Source organism: Drosophila rhopaloa, unplaced genomic scaffold (genome assembly GCF_018152115.1).
Source record: "Drosophila rhopaloa isolate 14029-0021.01 unplaced genomic scaffold, ASM1815211v1 contig_69, whole genome shotgun sequence".
Taxonomy (NCBI): domain Eukaryota; kingdom Metazoa; phylum Arthropoda; class Insecta; order Diptera; family Drosophilidae; genus Drosophila; species Drosophila rhopaloa.
The window spans coordinates 1,065,178-1,092,472 of record NW_025335166.1 but is presented as its reverse complement, the minus strand read 5'-3'; the positions used below and the strand labels follow the sequence as shown (position 1 = coordinate 1,092,472).

General features: G+C 37.2%; 5 protein-coding genes across 5 annotated transcripts in view; 2 read left to right on the top strand and 3 right to left on the bottom strand.

The window, feature by feature from the left end:
* The window catches only part of LOC108052576 (terminal nucleotidyltransferase 5C), a 50,361-nt gene extending 37,765 nt beyond the window's left edge, over positions 1-12,596 (bottom strand). Inside the window, exons 1-2 of the mRNA XM_017134989.2 lie at positions 11,798-12,596; positions 6,221-7,676 (exon numbers count right to left, since the gene is read on the bottom strand). Of these exons, the coding sequence (XP_016990478.2) occupies positions 6,221-7,219 (999 nt within the window). The 5' untranslated portion in view covers positions 7,220-7,676; positions 11,798-12,596. The remainder of the gene's footprint in view (positions 1-6,220; positions 7,677-11,797) is intronic.
* Positions 12,597-15,328: 2,732 nt separating this feature from the next.
* LOC108052570 (kynurenine 3-monooxygenase) lies at positions 15,329-17,600 on the bottom strand. Its single transcript, XM_017134982.2, has 3 exons — positions 17,462-17,600; positions 15,887-16,930; positions 15,329-15,809 (listed from the first exon to the last, which is right to left on the bottom strand). The coding sequence occupies exons 1-3, from the start codon at positions 17,567-17,569 to the stop codon at positions 15,570-15,572; spliced, it is 1,392 nt and encodes a 463-aa protein (XP_016990471.2). The 5' UTR covers positions 17,570-17,600; the 3' UTR covers positions 15,329-15,569.
* A 586-nt stretch (positions 17,601-18,186) lies between these two features.
* On the top strand, positions 18,187-20,291 carry LOC108052613 (calcineurin subunit B type 2). The gene is made up of 4 exons (XM_017135052.2): positions 18,187-18,439; positions 18,658-18,697; positions 19,342-19,640; positions 19,696-20,291. Exons 1-4 carry the CDS (start codon positions 18,437-18,439, stop codon positions 19,864-19,866), a joined length of 513 nt encoding a protein of 170 aa, XP_016990541.1. The 5' UTR covers positions 18,187-18,436; the 3' UTR covers positions 19,867-20,291.
* A 908-nt stretch (positions 20,292-21,199) lies between these two features.
* Positions 21,200-21,995, top strand: LOC108052614. Its single transcript, XM_017135053.2, has 4 exons — positions 21,200-21,362; positions 21,450-21,529; positions 21,596-21,731; positions 21,793-21,995. Exons 1-4 carry the CDS (start codon positions 21,260-21,262, stop codon positions 21,906-21,908), a joined length of 435 nt encoding a protein of 144 aa, XP_016990542.1. The 5' UTR covers positions 21,200-21,259; the 3' UTR covers positions 21,909-21,995.
* Positions 21,996-23,611: 1,616 nt separating this feature from the next.
* On the bottom strand, positions 23,612-24,932 carry LOC108052609 (glyceraldehyde-3-phosphate dehydrogenase 1). Its single transcript, XM_017135047.2, has one exon. It carries the CDS (start codon positions 24,858-24,860, stop codon positions 23,862-23,864), a length of 999 nt encoding a protein of 332 aa, XP_016990536.1. The 5' UTR covers positions 24,861-24,932; the 3' UTR covers positions 23,612-23,861.
* Positions 24,933-27,295: the final 2,363 nt, after the last annotated feature.

Genomic DNA, 27,295 nt, shown 5'->3' with positions numbered 1-27,295 from the left:
AACAACCTATTATTATGCTGCCACAGAAATGAATCCGAGTATACACACAAATTCCTCATAGATATGATATGATGTCAGGTTGGGGGGTCATCGTCATTCCAACAGACTTTGCCTCTGCCCGGCGATTGTCGTCGTCTCTGATTTCGCAGGCGCCAGCGCCTGGCATTATTTCCGTGGCATTATCGGGTGTCTCCCCTAACTGCAGGGTCCATTGTCTTCCCTAATTAGCAGACATAGCCACAAAGAACTGTGCTGGAGTGGATGGAAACAGGTCTACTTTTCATCGCCCTCGCTAAGATACTGACCTGCTGCCATTCGCTTCGTGATGAGGTTTATTAATCCGAAACAAACTCTCCATGAAATGTGTGCTTTACGCAAGGCCAACGAAATCAAAATCGAGCTTAACATGACCTTTTGGATTTGGTTATAGTGGTATATTTTAACAAGTTAATGGATTTTAAAACAAACTTCATTAGGAATTTGATTAAATTTGCTAACAAATATTCAAATATCTGTATTATATTCTTTATTAAAATCCAAAAATCTATTTTAAAGTTTTGATATTTAACAAATATATAATACTTACAATACTATATTTGGTTTTAAAATTAAACACCGATGCTGGGTTAATTTTAATGCATCTGTGCAAGTAAACTGTTTTTAAACGTGCTCATTGAAGAATATATCAACAAAATCGAGAGCTGAATCAATTCGAAGTTTTAATACCCTTGTCTTTAATGACAAACAAATTTAGCAAATTTTATCCGATCATTCATATGTATGTAAGTTGTAAGATATAGTCATCGGAAAAAATATGAGTGGGAAAGTTTTATAAAAATAACTGGGAAAAAAAAATGCCTAGAACCGTAGGGCTTATACAAGACAACAACAGGATGATATAGTCATCTGAATTGACAAAAATAAAGGTGTTGGTCAAATGCAAAAAATTACTTTTAAAACATCTTGTCTTGTTTCCAATCGCAGCTCTAATCAGAGCCGCCTTGTCTTCAAATTTGAACTGCGAAAGCATATAAAAACACGATTGCGAAAGTTTCTCCAGCTTTTTAACTGAGCTTGCAAACGGTATAGAAACCTACGGACAGACGGTCATACGGAGATGGCTATATTAGCTCCGAGATACTAATACTGATAAAGAATATATATTCATTATAGGGTCGGAAATGTCTTCTTTTCTGCGCTACAAAAATGACCAAAATTATTATACCATAAAAATAATAAAAATCGTAGTTTTTCAGCAAGTATATGATTTTGTTTACGATTTTAATAATACGTTTTCAAAACTTTATAAAAATGAAACAAATATTTTTTTTAGAAAATCGACATTTCTTAATGGTTTTTAATATATAATAATTTAATATGGATTTATAGTCGTCTTAAAGATGTATAAACGTCTGCAAAAGCTATACAAATCGGCCGGGCAAATTTTCCTTTCTTGTTTTTACTTAATTTATTATAAAATAAACATAAAACAGATCCATTTTAATAAGTTTTCAGCTTGATTTTAAAAAAGTAAGTATACAATCATTTTCATCAGAGGTAGTCTACACGTATTTTACTTACATCTAATGAATATTTTAAATAGAAAACCGAGTACATGTTGCCTATTTTCAGGCTGGGCTCAAAAGAACTACGTTTTATAAATCCCCATCGTAACGGTTACCTAGGCGCAACATTAGCTAAGCTCAAAAAAGAATCATTTTATTTTTTCCTTGAGGCTGCGGGCGGTGATATGAAGTGTGATAAACCTCAAAATTTGTATTGTCATGGAACTTTCTAGCCACGTTAAGGGGCTCTTTTCTTTGTGGTCTAACACCATTGAATTTATTATATTTTGCACGTTTTTTGGCAACTACGATAAGCGTGTTAAATCTCAAGCACACGTGATAGGAGCCCCTACCAATACTTTTCTTTTTATATTTAATTTTTTGTGCCACTGATTTCAATAATCAAAAGATTGCGCACAGAACTGCAGTTTTGCCACTCCAACGCTTTTTTGCCAACCAAATCATATTTATAAATGATTTTTACTACGCAGTTGAGTTGGTGGAAGCCAACTGAAGCAAAAGTTGGCCACACACAGCTGTGGCAGTTCGCGAAAACAATATGCAATTTGGTAGCGTAATATTTACTGACTCAAATAATAATAGAACAAACCAAAATTAAATAATTAAGAAAAATAGAAAAAGCTTGGCACGCTATAGATCCACCGATATACCTAGGCATATATTTATTTTTTCAATATATTTACCCATCTAGATAATTGTAAAAAAGAATCGTCTGGACAAACGCAGTGCAAAATGAGAAAGAGTTATATCATATGCTGCTCCAATAGAAAGTTCGTAACTCAGACGGTTCTATGTAAACATTTCCACCTGTTCATATAGCACATTCGCAATCACATACTGAGTTAAGTGAAGCTTGACGTAAGCAAAGGAGTTGATATATTTCAATATATAATATAAACCTATGTGTGCTTGTACAATCGCCCTGCCTGATAAGCTTCAGAATGTTTGCAAATCTTTGACGAGATTCAAATCAAGTCTGGAAATCCCCGCATACTGGGAACTCACATTGGGTTGAGTACTTGCTTTATTTGCGTTTCGAAAATGTAATGCGAACTGAAAATTTGACTACCAAAATCACAATAAACTATTTAAGTTGAAAGAATATCGCAAAATCTTTTGGTAAACATATATTTTTGTAAGCTAAATGTACGTTTTGTATCTATACGTACTCGATACATACAAATATTTCCAATGAAATGTATTTGTTATTATTATATCATAATCTTAGATTGATTGCTAATTGTCTTCAGTTTCCAACTTTCTGCGAACAGGACTTGTGCGACAATTGTATCTTGTGATATGAACATATCACACAGACATTTTAAGCACAACGATAACTATATCCGCACTTGACCACTTCTTTTAACCTCATCATTAATTTTCAAATAAGAGTTTTTGATTAAACTAGATAAGAGACTGCCAAGCTTTTAGAGCTCCAACTCCGAATATTTCTTCAAAAAAGTTCAGGATATGGAGCAATAGTAGTTATAAAATTCATTATAATCTTTTTCTTCTCCCTGTATTCAGTTGCCTTTGTACACATGCGTGACTATCTTTTCGAGTTAAATTTGGAGTCATAGATAGAAATCCCGAGTTTATTAATTAATTTAAAAAAATTATATTCATCAATAAGTTGATGAGTAACCAACTTGAAATCAACTTGATCGAAAAAAGTATTTTAATCACTAAATCAATCATCCTCATTTTAATTAAATATATAACATATTCTCAAGACTTTCCGTTACGGAGTGCAGACCCGTAGATATACATATGCCTAATAGAGCTTTCGGCATAAGAAGTCCCACTCACTATCTTATCAATGGGCTCGCTTCCGTTGCCAAAGTGCTGGCCACGTGTGGAGAGATTTGTTTTCAAGCGAAGTAATTTCACCACACAATGGCACAACTGCTCCACTGTGCTTGGGAATCAAAATTCACGTGGGGCGAATTAATGTATATCTGGGCCCAAAAGTGTAAACATCAACAAGCTGCCGAGAGATCTAATTCTAGTGATTCATTTATAAAATGTGTGTTCGGATTGTTTTTCTGAAAATTTTCAATGTTTTCGTCTAGTTTTTGTTATTTCTATTTGAAGGCCAGCGAAGGCAATGCTAAGGCTAAGCAAATTGTTGAAACAGTTGTTAAAAACGCACAAGCCCTAGACGTCGGCAATTTAACCCAGAAGTGCCAGTTATTGGAAAACTTTAGGGCTTGAATCTTTGTGGTCATCTGAATGAGTCTCTTTGTGTTAATTTCAGGCTGAGCTTTCTAAATCAGCCATAGGCAACAGTTTTTTGCCAATATATAGCTCGCCAAACAAGTTTTACTTTTCGCATCAGTTTTGTCTTATTTTGTTCCTGTATTATGGTTCGTTTAGAACTAGTTTTGGTAACTAGCTAAGTGAGTGCCGCAACACATGCTAATCAAACCACTTTCGGTTAATATTTTTCCACAATAAAATCAAAATCAAAAGTCAAAGACGTCAACGAGGAATTTGCATAAAATAGCTGAGACTCGAAATTCTCGCAGAGATTTTGTTACCATATAGTTTGGATCTCGATTTGTTGGGCCAAAAAATATATACATAAGCAGCTATTAAGAGTGACGGAGATTCAAGGCGAAACATCAGTATTTCCGTATTAGTATCGCATTTGTCTCTCTCGATTGCAGAAAATCGGTGGCGACAAATTGCCCGCTGTCAGCCAGGGCGTATACGTAATATTTCGCTTCAAGTGCATAACCGTAAATAATAAACAAAAAGAATATGTGCACATATACACAGGGAAGAGATAACAAATTGCAAAACAATTGAAAAAAAATTGCCACAAATCAGTTCGGCAAAAAGTCTTAGAATGTTTTTCTCGAGTTGTGCAGTTTAGTTTCTGCGACTTCCATTCTGCGACTCCCATTCTGTGACTCCCGAAATGAAATCAGCTTATCAAAAATATATAGATGACTCGCTTTCTCGCCTTTCTGCCTCTTTTTCTTATCACCTGTTCTTGTTTGTGTGCCATTAATTATGGCTGCTTCCTTCAGTAGCTGCTGAAACTGATTAGAACGCAAACTTCTCAAACTAATGGAAAGTTACGAAAGTTTCCCTACTTCAGGGGCATTAAATACTGCGTTTACAATGTTCCCATTTTTTAAAATCGTAAATCCATAATATTGATCTATCTAAAAATAACATTCTCAATATCAATATTTAGTGCATATTCATATTAAAACCAAATAAATATACATGCGGATGCACTATGTAGTGATATGCAAAGTACGTAGTGATTATATGTACCATAATCTTAATTGTCCCCTTTCATGCCTCTTTCACTTGCAAGGTGAGATTGCACTTTTTCTATAAAACTATAGAATTTATATTAGATTAGATTTAGTTTTTCTGTTAATCGAATGTTAAATTTGTCAGCTAAAATTATAGTTCTTAAAGACTTTAAATAAATTAATAGTAAACAAGAAAGGAAAGCTAAATTCGGACGGAGCCGAAGTTGATATACCCTTGCCGAATATTCTGTAAATTATATTCTTCAAAATTATTCATTTGATGCATTCTTAATACTCATAAAAAGTCCCAATTTCCTAATTTTAAAAACACCAAAGTTATGGCATTTCCAATCGTTCAGTTATATGGCGGCTATAGGATATAGTCGTCCGAAATTCCTTATGAAATTCAGTAGGTCGGATTAATTGGCCAAAAATAAAGCTCATAGAAAATCCCAACTTCCTAACTTTAAAAACACCAAAGTTATGGCTTTTCCGATCGTTCAGTTATATGGCAGCTATATGATATAGTCGCCCGATCCGGCTCGTTCCGACTTATATACTACCTGCAATAGAAAGACAACTTTTGGGAAAGTTTCAAGCAGATAGCTTTAAAACTGAGGGACTAGTTTGCGTAGAAACGGACGGACGGACGGACAGACGGACAGACGGACAGACGGACGGACAGACGGACAGACGGACATGGCTAGATCGACTCTCTTGGTGATACTGATCAAGAATATATATACTTTATAGGGTCGGAAATGTCTCCTTCACTGCGTTGCAAACTTTTGACTGAAATTATAATACCCTCTGCAAGGGTATAAAAACAATAGAAATTAGAAGTTTTACTATCCGTTCTTACGTCCCCATGTCTTAGGGATGGCTTTTGCCTTTATAAGCTGGTGAGTTTTCTTTATAAAAAGATTGGAGAATACTCAGTACATATATTTAAACAAAATGGTCATGGTAATCGTAGAGCACGAGTGAAAAAATTGATTTTACATGTTTTTTTCCCAAGGCGGCTATTGCTTATCTTTTGAAGTCAGGCGTTCAAATATCTTTAGTTTTAAAGTAAAATTAAAATCAGAAGGAATTATATTTTAAATGTACAATTTAATTTTCAACATACTTTTTTGAGATTCTTTAGCAAATATGTGCATTTTTAAACAACAGCAAAAAAATGTTTACGTTATATTTATGCTTAGATTAAAAAAAAAACTACTTTAGATAATTTTACGTTCTGTCAAGGTTATAAAAAAAATGTATAAAATTTAAATGTTGTATTACTAACTATCTTCAAGAAATGATCTAGTCAAAACTCCAATTATATTTCCGAAGATCTTATATCCTTTCTCGACTCACCTGCATTATGGGATATGCGATACGTCCTTTGCCGAACCGTTCTATGATCGTCAGCTTGGAGGCACTTGCCATGACACCGGCGATGTTGGATGAGGACAAAACCGGACGCGACGGCGGCACAATGGGCACAAAGTCGCGATTCCTTTCGGCAAATGTGCGATCAAACGAGTTGCGTCGATCGCTATAGGAGCGTCTATACGCCACATTATTACCACCGCTAGCGGTATTGGGCGCCCGACCCGATTGGTATGTGTTAGATGAACTGTTGTACTGGGATGCACCCATATAGGATTTGGATTTGCGATACTGCTTGCCTGAATAGACAGCCGGTTCCGGATAGTTGAGATCGCTGTGATTGCTGGCGGTCTCCGATCCGGAACTGGTTGACGACGAGGTGGCGGAGGTGGAAACGGAGGATGTGGAGGCGGTTACGGCGGTGGTCAGACTAGAGATCATCGATGGCTTTGAACATTTAGCACAGGGCACGGCCAAAGCGGCCGTTAGCAGTTCAGCAGGATTTATTTTACCCACTACACTGTCCAATGTTGCCGATGTGTCCAAAGTGTTGCTGTTGTTGTTACTGATGTTGCTACTGTTGCTGTTTTTGTTGTTGCTGCTGCTATTGCTATTACTGCAAATGTTGCCACTGATGTTGTTGTTGCTCCTGTAATTGTTGCTTCTGTAATTGCTGCTGTCGCGTGGCAACGATTGCAGGAAAATCTGTTGCCGGTGTGGCTTGGCTTTTTTGCTGCTGCGTTGCTGCTGTTGCTGCTGCTGCTGTTGTTGTCCCTTGCCTGCATTCTTTTTGCTGTTGTTGTTGTTGGGCTTGGCATTTAGCGATTTGTTGGTTGTTGCTTTGCTATTCGTTTTGTTGTTAATGTTGCTAAGGTTGCTGCTGTTTTCAATGTTGCTGCTGTTGTTGCCCGCCGCCGGCAACATTGCCTCTCGCTGCCTCTCCTTTTCCTTGTCCGCCTTCTTGCCATTCCCCTTGTTTACCATTTTCCCTGTCTCTTTGTTCGCCCTTTTTAACCGTTATCCGTGCTTCGCTTGTAGAGTTCCGTTAGTTTTCTCCGTTCTACGTTCCGTGCGCAATTGGCTTTTGGCTTCTGCTTGCGCTTGTGTTTTGTTGTTGTCGCTCTAGCTTACCGCTCTTCTCCCTCTCTCTACTTTTCTGCTATCTCACTCAAACGCGCGCATTCGCTCTCGTTTTCGTTGGTCGAGAGCTTTTTTGTGTTTTTAGTTTGTGCCACGTCTAGTTGTTGTTGGCGTGGCGCGATTTTATATTATTTTGAATATTTCGGTTGCGTTCTTTTTATTTTTATATTAAATGAGCTTTTATTGTAAACTTTTTAAAATGTTTTAATCACGAAATTCATTAATGTTGTTTATCACTTGCTAACACTTTTTCTCAACTGCGTCTTCTTGGCAATGCTGCTGTTCTTTGTTTTTGTTACCCCTTTTGGATGGCATTTACCGCAAGACAAACAGACAGGGCACATCGACATGCAAAGAGAATCAAAAAGATTAAAGAAACAAAATTAGTTATTGGCTATTTGCTTTGTAGAATAATAGTTGTAGGTATCCCAAAAGGGCAATTTGGTTTATTTGTTTTAAATGCCGTTGATTTTCATATTTATTTACATAGATATGTACGTGAATATGTATTTATGTAAATATACATATGTAGTCATTAAAAAATTGATAATGCGTAACCCGCCACCCCTTTTTTCTACAGTCTTTGCTTGGTTTTTATCACTCCTTTTTTCTTTGATTAACTCTTGTGGGTTCCCAAATGAGCTACAAATATAAAACGTTCCACAATTTTCAAACGCGCAATTTGTATTACTTATTTTTTGCGTTCATCTGAAAAAGCAAAAACAAAAATAACCGAAAAATAAGGCATACCTAAGTTTCTACATACTTATGTATGTATGTATATATGTTTGTTATATGTATGTTAATATGTAAATGCTTTCCATTTGGCGGGCGCGTTGTTTTACTATCTCTTTCTGTCCCCCAGCTCGATGATGTAAGTTTTCGTAAAGAAATGCTTTATTTTATTTTGCCTTACTCTTCCATTTACAAAATGAGGCGAATGAATGTGCAATCAGTAACTAATCAGAAGATCAATTTTGTTGAGACTCGAAATACAGCCTGCATTTATTTGGTCATTAAATTTCTGTTTATTACTGCACTCGATCCACTGCACTTGATACAATGACAAAACGAGAAAGTACATCATATTTAATATGCCGGTCTTTATATACCCTTGCAGCTAAAAAACTATATCAAATATTTGGGGATTTACAAAATTGTTGAAGCTATTGTGAATATATTTTGAATTTCGCTTAAGTATGATATAATCCAGCAAACTCGCCTTTTTGGACTAGTGCTCGGCAATATTCTGATACTATCACCCCTAACCAAGCTAATTCATGCTAATTCTAACTTTTAGACAAATTATGGAAGGCAATTCTTCACTATCTACAGCAAAATCAGAACAAAGAACAGCTGTTCGTAACTCGAGTTTAGACCATGAACATCTCGTGTCTAAATTTTTTTAGGGGAGGTTGTCTGCGGACAATTTTAGAAATTAACCTACAAAACATTTACCAAAAGCATGGCGAAAGCACGAAATTTAAAAAGCCGAGGAACATATTAAAAACAAATCACTGCAGGAAAATATAGAAGTTTTAGTCAAACTATCAACATTTGGCCGATATAAAGTCGTACACTTGTTATTTAAGATTAAAATATTTAGAATAAGAATCAACAAAACCAGTATCAGAACAAAAACAACGCCAATTTCAAATTCAAATATAAAATAAATTATAAAAAATTAAACCTTTTATTATGAAACAAAAAAAGAACCCAACCATCTAAGGGTTAATCCACACTGTATTGTCGCGCCGCACTACTAAACAGTCCCATCCACCACTCATTTATAAAGTAGGGTACCAAAATTTGCCGACGAACACCTATGTATTACATGGTTTAGACCAATGTGGACTGGACAATCGAGACAAGCTAACTCGATAGGAAACTCGAGGAAGTGTGGATAGTACGAGACATCTGCATTGAAATCGAAAAAGGCGCAAATATTGAATTATTATTGTATTTAATCTTTTGTTTTGTCGAAATTTTTTATAATTTTAAATTCATCAGAATAATCCTTACTCGTGATCACTATTCCATCTGTGATTAGTGATCAGTAATCATGTAGTTCTGATGAACACCGCCAATTCCAATGAGCAATGAACGAATAAAATTAAAACAATCGTAACAAAATATATTCCCTAACTCGATAAGCACCATAAATCGACTACAATGTCAAGGTTTCTGTTTCTTATTCCAAACCTTTGGAATTTCTTTTAACATTTTTATTTCGTGCAAACGCGTTTACTACTTATGTTTACTAGTGCGATCCCAATTTGTATGAAAGTGTTATGTTCGTACTCTCACCCACTTTTGTGGGAATGGTGCTTTTAATGCTTAGCGAAGATATGGGATAGAAAAAAAACAACTTGGTTTTATTTTTAACGAAAACATTTTTTATCCATATTGTGTTGGATCTGAACAATATCAACAAGCTGACAAGGAAGTTGAAATCGGAAATCGATAATCCGGCACACCCATTGTATAAGTAATTTTAAGGAAACTAAGATCATCGCGCAATTTATAAAACATATGAAAATCTTGTTTTATTTCAAATAAGTTTATTGCATACGAAAATAAAGTGCTTGTCAGCAAACGCGTAATGAAGAACATTCTGTTAACAGCAGACAACTGGCATCTACCCATACATACATACATATGTACATATACATATGTATGTATTTACCTTACCCGGCTAGATCAAATCGGACAACTATTTTGAATTTAAGGAATTCCAAGCATTTGCCCGGCTCCATAATATTTAGCTAAAAAGGTCAGGCTGAACGCATGGAGCAGCCTACCAAAAACTATTTACGGAACATTTCAGGTGATCCAGTATAAGCCAATGTGGTTCACAGGAGCTTCTCGTATGCCGAGTGATTGAAAAAGAAACGCACTTTTAGAGGGCATCAGGATCAAATTCAAGACTTTTACCATAACTAATCGGGCAGCTTTAAACGGGGATCCACCGGAACCACCCAAGAACAAAGCGCCCGCTGTGGCGGACCTCACAAGAGGTAATAGACAGAAATTGGAGTTTTAATCAGAATCAGCTGCTGTCCGCAAGCAAGAGGGCAACGGATCATCTGAGTGTTACATAAATACATAAATGTACGTTTAGTTGGCAGCCTGCTGATATTGGCATTAAGCCTGACTGCGTATATACTTGTGTTGGCGTTAAGCCGTAAGCTTTCCCGCCAGTACAGAACCGACAATATTCTCTTGTATTATAATAAAATCTTTATTAGTCAAAGAAGGTATGTATAAGAATATGCCAATTGTTCCAACAGAAACTACAGTCGTATACTGAAGCTATTATTATACTATCAGCAAGGGTATACAAAGTAAAGTAGCCACTTACGAAACAAATCAGTTACCCAGTTGAATTTATTTATTATTGTTTACCAGACATTCAGACTCAATCGCACATATAAATGTAGGTACATACAATACATATAGGAGAAATACAAAACTGATCTCCCCTTCCAAATGAGTTAATTACTTTTCCAGAATTTTCGAATACTAACCGATCTTGAACCCAAAACATGATGGATGAGTGTAAGAACGACGATAATTATTCCTCTTAACGAGCAAACGTATTAGTTTAAGTGTAAAATGGATTTTAAATAATTTGGTTATTCCCGAGTGCGTTAAATTGTTTTATTATTGATATATTTCACAAATTATATTTCATAATGTTCAATATATATACATATATTAATGTTCATATTATTTTTCCGTCTTCGTTGTAAGTAAGAAAAATAAAATCAGTCTATTATTGAATAATAATGATAAAACATAAAATATAATTTAAAGAGATGAATCGCACCAAGAAAACGACTTTCAACATAACATTACAAAAAAAAATAAAATATTAAAATTATCATTAAAGTTATATCTTATTAGTAATAGATTAAAAGTGTTGGATGTTAAAGGTCATGACTTTTTTACTTCATTAGTAGGTGTGTTGGATTTATTATGATTAGTTTTGAAGTACTTCATATAATTGAATTAAGATCTACAAATTTAACAACAAATATCGTTATATTTTGTTTCATTTCCCTTAGAGCATAGTTAATACAAACACAAAAAGAGGAGGATCTTGGGTTAAATAATTTTTGAAGGTGTTTTCATCTACATATCTCTACACCGCCAAAAAACAGCGAAACCGGAAATGCCAGATGCCAAGACTACCCGACAACCAAACGGGGGGATGGGTTGAGGGCGGGAGGTGTGTGTGCCTAGATCGTTATCCGCATTTCTGGTTTGCTTTTCATTTTAGGCAGAACTCAAAACCATGCGACACGATGCGATCTGCGAATACCCCGGACCTCGAGAACTGTTCTGCAGTCACGTAGCCCCACTAATTGAGCGAGATCAATAAGGGTGATTGTGTGTGAAAGTATGTATATTTGTATTTACCTGAACAATTCGAATAGCTTGTGGCCAGTCGCTCATTATCCAAAATCCACGGGTGATTGACAGCTTTGTGCTCCTTTTTTAAAGATAAGTACCGAAAAGAGTCCTATCTAAACGGTCTTTGTAAAATAGAGCACGGATGGCTGAATTTTCAATCAACAACTGTTAAAAACAGCAAGCGGCTAACATCGGCTATCGGTATCGGTATGCTATCGACGACGGGCAGCAGGGTGTGGGTGGAGTTTAACGTTCCGGCAAAACGCAGGCAGAGCGCCTCACATTAAAAACAACGAACGGGCCAGGATGGCGATTAACAAGCCAAAACTTTCGAGTATTTTGATTAAATTCTGACAGGTAACACCCTAATTACTTGGCTACCGTTACTTTTGGTTTTTAATACCGTTGCACTGCACACTCACACTGAGAAACACATTCCCTAACAAAACACACGCGTTCACTCACTTAACTCCCAACGTTTGATTTTAGATTTTCAATTTCACTTTTTTCGCTTGCTTTTTGGCGTATATTCTTCGTTTTTACAGGCCACGCGTTTCGATCCGATGGCGGAAACTTGCCGAAAAGCTTCGAGAATGTGGTTTTTGGATTTGACAGCTAAAAGGGCTGATAAAGGTTGCACTCGCACTTGGCTTATATAGCTCAATAAACGGTTGGGGAATTGTCGGTTGGTCTAACTGTTAGAGAGTTGCTATACTCGATAGTCTGTCTAACGGTTGATTAGTGCTCGATCGGATTTCGTTTGGCACTATACTGCTGGGCTCTTGGTCTACTTGAGTGTCGAACATGTGACGAGCAACTGATGGCGCTGGTCCGCGAAGCGAAGACGACCGCCAAGCGACGTTGTTCGCGCTTGTCGATACAGTAAGACCTGCCTACGGTCAAATTTACAATTCAATCAAATCCAAAAACAATATTGGTTCAAAACCTTAAATATTAAAAAACAATTTAGATTTGAAATTTCTTTTGATTAACACATTAGTTGTTGATGTTTTGAAAGCTGAATTGTTAAAATACTTAAGTATTTGATACCGAGTAATTTTTTAAATAATTACCAATTTATTTCGATTTTCTAAATGTATAACTTTCTTCCCTCTTAAAAAGTATGCAGAATACAAAAAACTATATTTTTAACTACGAATTTTTCGTGATTCATGGCGCTAAAGTAACTAAAGTAAAGTAAAGTAAAATGTTCAAGTAACGGTAGAAAAACTTATTAAGTGAATTTTGTTCAAGCTAAGAACTTTTTTATTTGGTTGTTCTTTGATATCCAAGAAAAGCCATTTCTTTAATTTTTAATCGAAGCTCTACTGTCGTTAGTGGGAGCAAAGCGGAGGCCCCGACGTTTCTAGAGAGTGCCAACCAAAAAGTTCGCGAAATGGATTTAGCAACAACAATTAAGTGGCGCTCGCTCTTTCTCTCTATCACTGTCTTACGCTCCCCCTCATTCGCTGTGACCATGTAGTTTTCTACCTTCGATTTCATTTCCTCACACTGTTTCGTTAGTCAAATCTTCTCCAAAAGCCTGTGAGCTTTTGAGTAGTAGGTCAAGAAATGGCTTGAAGCTATTGTTTTTTACGGTTTTCACTTTCTAAGCCTTGTTTTGCACAGAGCTGTTTTATCGGTGCTTACGAGAGAGGTAGAGATAAACAAGGGATAAGAGTCTGAGGGGGAGGAGGAGGAGGAAGAGAAAAAGCTTTTGTTCAATCAGCTTGTTGTTGTAATGAAATACCGGCCGGCGTTGACGTTTAAAATCGAAAAAGCGCAGACCTTGTGCTCTCTTTCCCAACCACCCATTCCTCTCCCCAGAGGGGGTAGGGGTGCGGTTAAAAGATCGAGAGGGTTGGGGTGGCAACCAAATGCTAATTAATCGAAAGCTGTATTCCCCCTCTGTCACCCCAAAAAAGCTTTCCGATCACTGGGCTATGACCATTTATGCATATGGATTATAGGCTTTATATAGTGTACATATTCAAGTGATCCTTTAAAGGGGACAAAAAACTAATGCAACATCCGTATGTTTGGGGATCTCGATCACGTGACCAAGGCTGCAAAACTGCGACCAGAAATAATTGATGAAATATGTAGCTAAAATCACATTGTCAGGGCGGTATTTTTGGCTGTCGCCGCCTCAATAGCTAAAGCGACAAAACAAACCCAAAAATATCTATACATCCACAGGTTGATAGTCCCACAGACCAAATGAGATGCGTAGTAGCCACGCGGCCAACAAAAAATTTCAATTATTTTGCCAACAAACGAAATCGGGCATACATACATATGTATTTATAAGACCTGCGTGAATCCACAGTAAACAATAGTTTATCAGTTTTTTATACCCTTGCAGAGGGTATTATAATTTTGGTCAAAAGTGTGCAACGCAGTGAAGGAGACATCTCCGACCCTATAAAGTATATATATTCTTGATCAGGATCACCTCCTGAGTTGATATAGCCATGTCCGTCTGTCCGTCTGTCCGTCTGTCTGTCCGTCTGTCTGTTTCTACGCGAACTAGTCTCTCAGTTTTAAAGATATCGAATTCAAACTTTGCACACACCCTTCTTTCCTTTGCACGCAGTATATAAGTCGGAACGGCCGGGATCGGCCGACTATATCCTATAGCTGCCATATAACTGATTGATCGGAAATGCCATAACTTTGGTGTTTGTCAAGTTAGGAAGTTGGGACTTTCTATGGATTTTATATTTGGCCAATCAATCCGACGTACCAAATTTCATAAGGATCGGCCGACTATATCTTATAGCTGCCATATAACTGATTGATCGGAAATGCCATAACTTTGGTGTTTGTCAAGTTAGAAAGTTGTGATTTTCTATGGGTTTTATTTTTGCCCAATCAATCCGACATATCAAATTTCATAAGGATCGGCCGACTATATCCTATAGCCGCCATATAACTGATTGATCGGAACCATCATAACTTGGGTGTTTGTAAAGTTCGAAAGTTGGGATTTCCTATGGGTTTTATTTTTGCAAATTAATCCGACCTACCAAATTTCATATGAATCGGCCGACTATATCCTGTAGCTTCCATATAACTGAACGATTGGAAATGCCATAACTTTGGTGTTTTTAAAGTTAGGAAGGTGGGATTTTTTATGAGTATTAAGAATGGATCATATGAATAATTTTGGAGAATATATCTTGCAGAATATTCTGCAAGGGTATTTCAACTTCGGCTCCGCCCGAAGTTAGCTTTCCTTTCTTGTTTGTTTTCAAGTTCGTCCAACGCATTTGATTTTTTATTGAAAGAAGGCCTATCTCTAAACGTGAAAACAAGTTAAGCGTCGTCAAGTTAAACTCCCCTTAACTCATTTCAAAAATTGGGAGTAACTTTTTAAGTAAATTTAATAGGAACAGTTTTTATGTCTGTAAACTTAAGAAATTTATGTATATGAGTCATAATGACAAACATTTTCATTGAAAACTTTTCCATTCACAAGGGGAAACCCAGAAAAGTTTTTTTGTGAAAAAATTAAAATTAGCAATGGCAACATTTAAAGTGCAACTTTTTCTCCCGTGAACTTAAATTTCTAAGTACACTTTTGTCGTTTTTAATTTGCTTACCAAATTTCTTAAGTAATAAATTTAATTTACTGGTTGAAAAGTTTATAAATGGATGATATTTATTAAAGCATAAATAACGTTATAAGGCGTAAACAATATTTTTAAAGTACACTCTGCCTGATTTTAACTTTTTCAGATATGTAGGTAAGGTGATTTGGATATTTAAAATTATTTTATATGAAACGCTGTGCGAAAACAACTCCTCCTGCCAGGATTGCAGCTAATAAGGTGGCGCCGGTAACACGCTTCAACAGCTGGTCCTGCCATTTCCTGTTTGCAATGCACTGGGCATAAGGCATACTGGAAAAGGAGACGCTGTTGTAGAGTGGAATCCAGCCGGGAAAATATCGAAATAGCAGGGTGTCCAGCCATTTTCGTATCCGGAATGACCAGCGTTTGGTCAAGTCGCGCATCTAAAAGTGAAACGCCGGAAAATAAAAAAACAAAATAAATTAAAAACACAAAATGATAAATATATCAAAACACCCACCTCTACATAGTTATACATGGCCAGATCACAAATGGCAAAGGCGTCCTGCCAGCGGGACTCGGTAAACTGAGCCAACGCCTCGTCCAGCGGCAACTGCTTTCCCAAAATTCCGGTGAGCAGCGTCACATCCTCCATTCCGGCATTCATTCCCTGACCGTAATACGGAACCATGGCGTGTGCTGCATCGCCCAGGATGAGGGCCTTATCAGCGTAGTGATAGGGTCTGCACTTGATGGAAACCAAATGCTGTGGTCGGGTTTTGAAGAAGTCCTTAAGCAGCTGTTGCTCCCCAATAAGGGGCAGGGCATCACGAAAGTTCAGCTTAAAGAAATCCAGCAGATCGTTCTGGGTCCGAATTTTAGCAAAGACCTCAAAAGGCATGGACAGGGTCACCGTGAAAGACTTATCCTGATTCGGTAAGGCGATCATCATAAAGGAGTTACGGGGCCAGATGTGCAGGTAATTGGCGGGCATCTGGAAATCTCCCGATTTCGAGGGTATACAAAGCTCCAGGTAACCTGTTTCTATATACTCCTGGGAATAATTAAAGCCCGGCAAGCGGACCAATTGCTGGCGTACGCTACTAAAGGCTCCGTCACAGCCCACTATAAGATCCGCACTGGCAGCTACAACTTCTTTACTAACATTCCGGAACTCCATGGATCCCTCTCTGAGGTTGGCGCTCGTCAACTTGTGCTCGAAGTGGCAGCGAACATTTGGTAATTTATCGCAAGCATCCAATAGGACTTCGTTTAGCTGACGGCGACCCACAGAGTACAGACATTGTTTGGTGCAAGGATCATATAGGACCACACTGGTGTTTCCCCTGATATCGTGCAGCATTCGACCCCTCATGGGTATGGCGGTGGCCAGGACCTTCTCCTCCAGACCCACGGCGGCCAGAGCCTTGCGGCCCCGCTGGGAAAGTGCCAGGTTAATACTCCTGCCCTGAACCACCACAGCCTGGCGGATATCCTCCCGGTACTCGTACAAATCCACGAGGTTGCCCATGCGGGCAAAGTTTATCGCCGCCAAAGAACCCACCTTTTGAAGAAATTTAAATAGAGAAAATAGAAGGCTTACAAAAATCTCGATAAGATGAGTTTTATCTAAAGCCGGGGATTAAGGGACCCTAGAGATAAGAAGCATTCAGATGAGAGCCGCACATAGTTATGCCAACGAAAACAAAAATGAGTAGCATAAGATGAAAATCTTGGTCAGAGTAATTCTGGAAAGTTTATAAAAATGTAGGTCTACTAGGAAGATTTTCGAATAAAAAAGAATATTGAATGAAACTAATTTGAACAGTTAAAGCTAGGTATTAATTACACTAAATTTGGAATTAAGTTCTGTTATAATTGGACACCTTTATAAAAAAAACAATAATTTTGAAAGCTTTACAATTATTTACTTATACATTTTAAAACCAAAGTAAAAGTTGACCTTTATAGAAATTATATTTTATTTTTAAAAGCAGGATAACACAAATACATTTTAAAACTTTGCCTCTATTAAAAAATCGATAAAATTTTCTGGAAGTTTTTTTAAGCTTTGACTATTTTAAAAACAACTTACCAGTCCCGCTCCAACTATCGCCACTCTGCGCCGCCGTCCCTCCTCCCCCGCAGCCTCCGGCGATTCCTGGCGCCCGTTTGCCTTCTGGCTGATGATTTCTTGCCTCATGACCGTTCTGGTGGGTCGCCGTCAGCGAAATGAAGATGGTAGTGGGATGGAAGCCCATCAACTGGCTGGGGAATGTTTAGCTCAAAGATTATGTCGGAGGGGCAGTAAATGCTATCTGTGGTTGTTTAATGTTGCTGCGGGAAGCCAACCAACTGCAGCGGTGTAGTCAGAAACTATTATCTAGGGGTCGCACTATATACATTCATTTCATTTTTCGGCATACGGATTGAATATTTAGAAACAGAAAACCATATATATTTATAGATTTCAATAAAGGATCTTCCTTTAGTATTCAAAACAATACTAAAGGATCTTTATTGGAAAACAACGACCATTTATGTTACAAATCGTAGAAACGGCATAGTTTTCATTTTAGTTTTTTTATGCTAAATTTATAAAATATCATTGTCTCTTGAGGATACATTTGTCTCGATTTATTGGGAGTAAGCAGTATTAACATTATAACGAAACCCATATTAAGGAATATTTAAAAAAACCGCGCACATTTGAAACTGTTTTATGGTTAGCTGACATTAAGAAAGTTGACAGCCCTAGCGACGCGTTGCCAGACGCAAAGCTTTTTAGTATATTTTTCTCGGTCTCCTCGTTTTTTTGACGCTCGCACCACGGTCACACCAAAAGCTGCTGTGGAAAAACTCATGCACAATAGAAAATAGAAAAACCGAAGATTTCCAAAACAACTAAAAATCACCGCCTCAGAAACCTGAGTAGCATATGCAGAATATCTCCCAGTATTGGATTTTAAACGAAACTAAAGGGAAAGCGAGAGTAGAGCGACGCAAACAGGAAAGTTTATTTGCACTCTATAGATAGCACCCAAGGAGAACCACAAAAGGCGAAACCAAAATGGTAATAAAATGCCTCAAATATAGGCGAAGAACAAGTGCAAAAGGGGAAGTGTGAGGTGGAGAAAGGGGAGAACGAGAGAGCGCAGAAAAGGGAGTGAGGGTTTGAGCCGTCATAAAGTCAATTTCCGTTGTTCATCTCCCACTTCCCCCCTCTCCCTTCCACCTGCTGCTGCAATAAATTAAAAGTTCCCAAATATCATATACATTTTTGCTTTGCAGGGAAATGAAACATCACTGCCCATGGAAATGTGTTCCAATTGTAAGTACGAAATTGTTCAGTCAATGTCATTTCAACGAAACGGCAGCTGTTTATGAATATGCAAACATCGGCACATACAAGCGTACATTTAGATTCGGTATATGCGAACATCTAACAAAAAAGGAATGCAAACGAAACGTGGCGTCGAAATTACAATTGCAATTCCCAACCCTTTATTTCGAATCAACAAACAATTTTACCCTTTCTTTGTTTATTTCAAAATTGGCAATCCATAATGTACATATCTTGTTAAACTTTGCTTTATTTGATAATCGAAGTATAAACGATCGCTAAAAATAAATTATAGTGCCACTATCTTAATTTCGTTGTGATCTAATTTTACATCTATAAAAAGAATTTTCGTAATTTGTTGTATTCCGGTTTTGTGCTGACTTACAATAAGTATAAGCTTTTCTTTCCTGTGGTAACAAATTAAACCATTGGTTCACTTTAGACATTTACTCTTGTGAAGAATCTTAAAATATTTTAAATCTCCATTTTATTTAACTTAAGGTATTATTATTAGTATTATTCGAAAGGGAATTCAAACATCAAAGATGGGCATTACAAATTTTGAATTTCGTCAAATCCAACGATATATTGATGCTTCACTGAATGTTCCCAATTTTTTTTGCATTCCCCAGTTGACGCCGATGAAATCCGGCGGTTGGGCAAACGCTTCCGGAAGCTAGATCTGGACAACTCGGGAGCGCTGAGCGTGGACGAGTTCATGTCGCTGCCAGAACTGCAACAGAATCCACTGGTGCAGCGCGTGATTGACATTTTCGACGCGGACGGCAATGGCGAGGTGGACTTTAAGGAGTTCATCCAGGGCGTGTCACAGTTCAGTGTCAAGGGCGACAAGCTATCGAAGCTGCGCTTTGCCTTTCGGATCTACGACATGGACAATGACGGCTACATTTCCAACGGCGAACTATTTCAGGCAAGTCCCACGAGTTTAACATAAAGAATATCCTATATGCAACTCTGTCTTACAGGTGTTAAAGATGATGGTGGGTAATAATCTGAAGGACACGCAGTTGCAGCAGATAGTGGATAAGACGATCGGATTCGCGGATAGGGACGAGGATGGGAAGATATCTTTCGACGAGTTTTGCTCAGTGGTCGGCAATACGGACATTCACAAGAAGATGGTTGTCGACGTCTAAAATAGGTTTACCGAAGATCCTTCTTATTCGCGATTTTATTTATTCTTTTGTACATGCGTCGGCATCCTTTGATTGTCACTATCAACACTATTATTATGGTTATTATTTTTATCAGCGACTCTTTAGTTGAATATTGTTATAAGCCGTTAGCAAGCCAGTTCAGTCAGTCAGTCAGTAAAGCGATGGAACGCTTGGGGAGCAAATCGCGAAAACAATGTTGTTATCCTATGTTAAAAAGTGGAATATTGCGCCTCCTACTTACTTTTTAAATATATCCATCTATATACTTATATATAAATGCATATATAGTCATAATTTATTATACAAATATACTTTTAAAGATTTTACAAACCCTAAAGCAAAACTAATCTAAAACGGAAGCCAACTCTATGCAAGTGAAGGCAAATAAAGCAAACCAAGTTGAACCAATGCTCTTTCGAATCGGTAACTGAGAGTTTTTCACTTTCACTCTATCACATTGATGTGTCATAGCTTACGTTAATTATTTCTAATTCTCCTGTGATTTTGCCAAAAACAAAAGAAAACGAAAAGCAACAAATCGAAAAATAATGAGAAAGGGCACAAGGACGAGGGGCAGCCAAGTAACCTGCCCCTAGGAGCTCTCCTCTATTGACTTAGTCTAATTTACACGTTGTGTACTTTTTATATATTTATACATACCTACTTGTACTAATCGAATGTTATAACCTACGTATTTTTATATATCTTGACTAACTTGAAAACACCAGAAGAAGGGCGAACTTTGCCAAGTTTCTTAACTCTACCTTTACCAGTCTAACGCCACTTAAATTAAATTAACTAATTCTCACACAGAATTACGCCTCGAAAATTATCTAAAATATGCTACATTTAACGGATTATCAAGCGAGTTAACTGAAAATCGAATAATTATACATCAATACATATGAAGCAATGCCATGCGATGCGAAGCGCTATTGCAGTAACATTTTTTTATACTTAATTATACTAGTTAAAAATGCAAGAAAACCAAACAATAAGAATGCATGTTACAAATTTTACAATAAACAAATTTTTGCACACTCGCCACTTAATTTGTTAGCTAATCAATTTCATTGCATTATTCAAAAAAAATCGACTCGAGATCGTAACTCATTGTAAAATGGTGTATCCAACCAGCTGGGACCCCATGGGTGGGCTCAGTTTGCTGGCCAGTCGAAGCAATAAAAAGCAATTCCTTCAATAAAATTATACTTATACACAAACGAACAAAGACTTTACAATTTGGCGATGGGAGAGCGCGACAGATAAGATAAGTCCCACCGCAAAAGTTTGTCCATCGATGCGATAAATACTCTCCCATTCAGTTGTGAAATAATCCTCAAACTGCAAGGTTCATAATTAAGTCGGAAATATGTTGAAGTTGGACACCAAAGGAGGGATCATCTGCTCGGGCGTTTTGTCGATAGCCTTTGCCATTACCTATTTGGCACTGATGGACGATTATTTCTGGAGAAGTATGTATATATATATATATAAATATATATATATTTAGAAATAATCTAAAAGATCTGCACCATATATGCGTAATTATTTCGGATTAGGCGGACTTTACGAACTAGGGATACACATTTCTTCTCTGCAAATATTAGGCAGCGTATGCCTTCTAATAGGAGCTTTTAAGGTGAGTGAAATATTTCAGTTGAACATATGGCACCCTCATAACGAATTATCTTTTTACGAAACTCAGCAAAAATACAAATTCTTGGTGCCTTGGATGATAACCACAGGATTCTTTATGTATCTTATGGTTTATTTAGCCATTGTATTATTAACCACGTCGAACCACTGGATTTTCGTTCCGACGATGGTGCTGCCATTTACAGGTAAGATTATGATATATGTACATATTTCTCCCATTTTAAACACAAATTACACTATTTTTAGTTTATCTTGGCTGTGCTTTATACTCGGTGCAAAAGGCATTCGACAGGATGCGTAGGGACCAGCCACCAGCTTATTCTAATTTGTCCGACAAAAGGGATATAATTAATCATATATAGGCCAAGAAAAGTACTTCAATAATTACAAACGAAAGTTAATTAATTGCTGATAAAATAAATTGAAATTAAAGGCTCATTAATCATTAATCTTTTGTCTTTCCTTTTTTGTTATTTGAAACTGAGAAGTGAATATTTTATTAAATTTAATTTTGTCCCTGCCGCCGACGTAATTAGTTTTTCCACCAAAAAGGGGTTTATTTTGTAAAGTCTTGCTCATACACACATATCGATACTATGAACAAATCAAAAAAAAACCTGATTAGATAAGTATTAAACAAAAGCTTTTTATTTATAAAGCAAGTTTGTGATTTTTCTGAAAGTTAAAAAAAAAATAGAAAAATGTAGGTTCCACATTATGTATTATTTTTCAGCCACTTGATTTTTTTAAGTAAACAAAAAACGAAAAAAAAAAAAATTATATTTGGTTTTTAAAATGCGCTTCTTGTGTTTCTTGATTAAATTAAGGAAGGAAATAAAAATTAAGCCTACTCAAATTTGTTGACCATTCTTTATGATTTTTTTAAAATTAAAAAAACGGATGTTTCTGAGCTCTTAGAAAAAGCACAATTAATCAAAATCTTTAGTACTTTTTTTGTACGGCTGTGTAATTTTTATCGCAATAAGATTATTTTGATGGTCTCTTTCTTGGAAGTTAAGGACGTCATTGATTTGTACACTTAAATAATCATATTCTGAAACATTTTAAAAGAATATTCTTATTTTTTCTTAGCTTGGACCAAGTCTTAAGCGTCATGTTGTACTCAAACATTTTTGTTAAATTGCTGAGAAAATATTAGAAAGGCAATCCCCAAAGGCTTCAAACTAAGATGAGCCATATTTTTGTCAGTTCGCGTAGCTTGAGTGAGCAATTTAACTTATTTTGCGCCCCAAGAAACATTACAATATCTGTGAACTTCTGATTATCAAAAGTATTTGTTTTCCATATTTTTAATGCAATTGTGGCCTCTAAAACTTTATAAATTTTTTTAAAATATATGTTCACTTGATTGTTATCAACAAAAGAGATACCGACTGTGTGCAAATTAAAAATAGGAAATACAGCCTAATATACATTTTTGACGGAAAGACAAACATGTTCGCTGGCCATGTTCAGCACTTTAAATATAACTATTTATATCAGACTCCGTTTTATTTCATTTCGCTTAGCTTTTTAAATAGTCCGCTCTGTGCAGCCCTGGTCGATATAATCGGTTTTATTTTTTGCAGCCAAAAACTTGTGTACATCAAAAATGTACCTTTCAAAGCCACTATGACCTTCCATGACCTTGAGCATACAAAACAAAAAACTTTTGTGTACAAAAATGCAGGTCTATAAATTGCAAGGAAATCCTAAGAAAAAAAACTTTCCGCAAATTGATAATATTATATTATTAAATGTTCTAACAACTAGTTGTTTGCTTTACTGGCCTAAAAATTACGTTTTGGCAGCAAATCGAAGACAAAACAAACAGCATCAACAAAGGTTCTAGACTGCAGCGATAAGAAAATATACAAATGTTTGCATAATCTGAAAATTTCGGATTCCCAGAGTTTGCGATATAAATAGATAGTTGGTCCTCTTTACTTTAACCATTCCGCTGAGTTTGGGGTGGCCCCCACCTGCATTTTATGTATATCTTAGCAAATTTCCCGGCTGTGCCCTGATATAACCTTCCCACGACCTTGAGCTTACACAAGCAACATTCAACTATGCACATGATTTTATTTTTTAAATAGCTGGCAGTTAAATACAGTAACAGAGCAATACTTTATTTAACAGCAATAAATATATTTGTGTAGGTATGGATATTTGTATTTAAATTGCTATGACTCTGGTAACCATCAAAGGATATTAATTGTGCATAGTGCTGAATTACCGGGGCATTTTACCTAGGTTATACAACAGTGATTCCTGATCAACTTGAAGGCCCCGGGTTTTTATGATTGTGGCATTTAGTCCTTGCTCTGCATATACTTGATCAGATCGATGACACGGTTGGAGTAACCGAACTCATTGTCGTACCATGAGATTAACTTGACGAACTTGTCGTTCAGCGAAATGCCAGCCTTGGCGTCGAAGACCGACGAATGGGTGTCGCTGAGGAAATCGGTGGAGACGACCTCCTCGTCGGTGTAGCCCAGGATTCCCTTTAGGGGACCCTTCGAAGCCTCCTCGACCTTAGCCTTGATCTCATCGTAGGATGCTCCCTTGCCCAGACGGACAGTTAGATCCACCACAGAGACGTTGGGCGTGGGCACGCGGAAAGCCATGCCGGTGAGCTTTCCATTGAGGGCCGGGATTACCTTGCCCACAGCCTTGGCAGCTCCGGTGGCGGCCGGGATGATGTTCTGGGCAGCACCACGTCCATCGCGCCACAGCTTACCAGAGGGTCCATCCACGGTCTTCTGGGTGGCGGTGGTGGCGTGAACTGTGGTCATCAGACCCTCGACGATCTCGAAGTTGTCATTGATGACCTTGGCCAGAGGAGCCAGACAGTTGGTGGTGCAAGAGGCGTTCGAGACCACCTTCATGTCGGGGCTGTAGGCATCCAAATTGACGCCGCAGACGAACATGGGCGCATCGGCGGAGGGGGCCGAGATGATGACCTTCTTGGCACCGCCCTTCAAGTGGGTGGACGCCTTGTCGATGGTGGTGAACACTCCGGTCGACTCCACCACATACTCCGCGCCAGCGCTGGCCCAGTTGATGTTGGCCGGGTCGCGTTCGCTGAAAACGGTAATCTTCTGGCCGTTCACCACCAGGAAACCGCCCTCAGCCGCAACGGTGCCCTTGAAACGACCGTGAGTCGAGTCGAATTTAAACAGATACACCATGTAGTTGACATCGATGAAGGGATCGTTAACGGCCACCACGGCGGCGCCCTTTTCGACGGCGGCACGCAGCACCAGACGGCCGATACGGCCAAATCCGTTAATTCCGATCTTCGACATGGTTAAATCTCTGCTTTCTTTTCACTTTTCCTCTCGTTCAGCTTCAGCTCGCTATTACGACTGCCACTTTTTCTGGAGAGGAGCTTTTTTTCGCAAAGTATGTGTGGGGGTGGTGGTGGGGTGTGTGGGGTAGGTTTATTGGTATTTTGCCAGCGAACTGCGAAGGCCACACTTTACAATTTCAACATCTCGTTTGAAAATCATCGATTAAAATCGGGTTTTGAAAAGATAAAGAATTTTTTTTAAGTTTTTTCCGAACAGGTTGTACCGGGACTCCTTAAACTACATATGTATTTACTCTCTGGCTCACGCTGTATGTAAACTAATTACAAAAATTTGTAATTGGTATTAATTTAAGGTTTTAATTTATATTAAATCGAATAAATGTAAACACTTAATGTAATTCAATTAAACTAACTAAGTATATAACAATAAAATTAATTTTGTATTAAAAAAATTTGTTGGCCAGTTTGTCAATTGTAGTAACAAAATTTGTTGACGAGTTTGTCAATTGGTTTTGGTATTCTATATTTGTATAGCATGTATTTAATTTATTTAATTTTTTATTCTTTACTGTCAATACAGTAAAAACAGATGAACTTTTATACTAACGGCTAGCTCCTAAGGCTCCATTAATTACACTCTAATTTTAAAATTATATGTCTTCGGAAAGGTCCGTCTATTCTCTTATAGAATGTACCAATTTGCGAATCGTCAGACCAACGATTTCGTCTCAAGAAATGTATAGGTGATACCAGCTTGTTCAGCGACTCCAAATTAGTCTAAAAAAGTTTTAAGCCGCACATTCTTTGCTGTTAGTCAAATATTTTATTGATATCTTTCAAAAAATTATACTGACCATCCTGCGAATGTATAGCGTTTTCTAAGGCTGTATTTTTTAACCCTCTCTTTTTATACCCTTGCAGAGAGTATTATAATTTCAGTCAAAAGCTTGCAACGCAGTAAAGGACACATTTCCGATTGTATAAAATATATACAATTTTGTCTGCCCGTCTGTCCGTCCGTCCGTCTGCCCGTCCGTCCGTCTGCCCGTCCGTCTGTCTGCCCGTCCGTCCGTCTGTCTGCCCGTCCGTCTGCCCGTCCGTCCGTCTGTCTGCCCGTCCGTCCGTCTGTCTGCCCGTCCGTCCGACTGTTTCTACGCCAACTAGTCCCTCAGTTTTAAAACTATCTGCTTGAAGCTTTTCCAAAAGTTGTTTTTCTATAGCAGGTAGTATATAAGTCGGAACGAGCCCACAGGATTACGGTTTTAATAAAATTAAAATCCTATAGAAAAATCAAAAAAATAAATAAAAACAAAATTTTATTTGTTATTCTTTTGAGATATAATAATTTTTTACTAATAATTTTTTTTCTAAGCGTAGTTCTACGCTTTTAGATTTGTCAAAAGCGGGCAACAAGATCTTATAGCTGTCATAGAAACGATGGCGAAATGCAGCGCTAAATCGAAATAACTTCATTGTTTTTAGTGATATAGGCAAGAAATCGAAATGTAGTCGTTTTGTAAATATTATATTAAATATTATAGTATAGTGGTCATAATTATTTTGACGAAAAACAAATGGTTCAAGTTTTTATTTAACTTGGCAATGCTTTAAATAACTCCATGAATTTTTTTCTGCTTACTTAGTGCGAATACAAATTTAAACTGTTTAAGTTAAACACCTTCGACTTTTTGTTATATGAACTTGAAAAAATATAAGATAGTCATTTTTATGTGGTGGCTTAAGTATTTTGACAGCATCTTTACGGAAATATTTTCACACTTTTAAGCACGAGAGAATCAAAGAACTTCTGTGTTTAACTTTGAGCAATATTAAACGTTGTTATTAAAATATAAAGTTATTAAAAATTTTTAAATAACATGGGTAAAACGGCTGGGCTAAGTTTGGTTACCAGATCTTTAATCGCTGGAACAGCAGTCAAAGACATTGCCAATGAGTTTAATGTGTCGCGTCCAACTGTACACTACCAAATTAAAAAGTTTAAAAAGCATAAAAACAAGCGCAAAACAGATCTCAGTAAAGACCGAGTCCTTGTACGGGAATTTAAAAAAAAATGTTTTTCTAAAGCCCCAATCCGCAGCAGATAAATTTAATTCGATGATTAAGAGAATGTGATTTTAAGACTTATAGGATAACGCCCCATGCCACAAAGCCAAGATGATTACAACATTTTTGAAGGATGTTGGTGTTACATTTTGGACTGGCCACCTCAAAGTCCAGATTTAAATATACACTCGGCCCTCGCCTAACACGGACTCTTTTAGCACGAACTCGGTCTTACACGGTTACAAATTTGCTCCCATCCCCTTACTGATTTTTTTTTGATAAGGAGCCACCAAAAAAGAAAACATGTTAAAACAAAACATGTTTTTAACATTTTTAAGTTTCTATAAAGCTTAACCCGTTAATTAA

Excerpts from the sequence above, each read along its gene's own strand:
- LOC108052570 (XM_017134982.2), bottom strand. The coding sequence starts at position 17,569 with ATGAGGCAAGAAATCATCAGCCAGAAGGCAAACGGGCGCCAGGAATCG. Across the intron at positions 16,931-17,461 it reads CGATAGTTGGAGCGGGACTG|GTGGGTTCTTTGGCGGCGAT; the intron begins GTAAGTTGTTTT and ends TTTCTTCAAAAG. Across the intron at positions 15,810-15,886 it reads CCATGTATAACTATGTAGAG|ATGCGCGACTTGACCAAACG; the intron begins GTGGGTGTTTTG and ends TTTCACTTTTAG.
- LOC108052613 (XM_017135052.2), top strand. Across the intron at positions 18,698-19,341 it reads CATGGAAATGTGTTCCAATT|TTGACGCCGATGAAATCCGG; the intron begins GTAAGTACGAAA and ends TGCATTCCCCAG. Across the intron at positions 19,641-19,695 it reads CCAACGGCGAACTATTTCAG|GTGTTAAAGATGATGGTGGG; the intron begins GCAAGTCCCACG and ends TCTGTCTTACAG.
- LOC108052614 (XM_017135053.2), top strand. The coding sequence starts at position 21,260 with ATGTTGAAGTTGGACACCAAAGGAGGGATCATCTGCTCGGGCGTTTTG. Across the intron at positions 21,363-21,449 it reads GGACGATTATTTCTGGAGAA|GCGGACTTTACGAACTAGGG; the intron begins GTATGTATATAT and ends ATTTCGGATTAG. Across the intron at positions 21,530-21,595 it reads TTCTAATAGGAGCTTTTAAG|CAAAAATACAAATTCTTGGT; the intron begins GTGAGTGAAATA and ends TACGAAACTCAG.
- LOC108052609 (XM_017135047.2), bottom strand. The coding sequence starts at position 24,860 with ATGTCGAAGATCGGAATTAACGGATTTGGCCGTATCGGCCGTCTGGTG.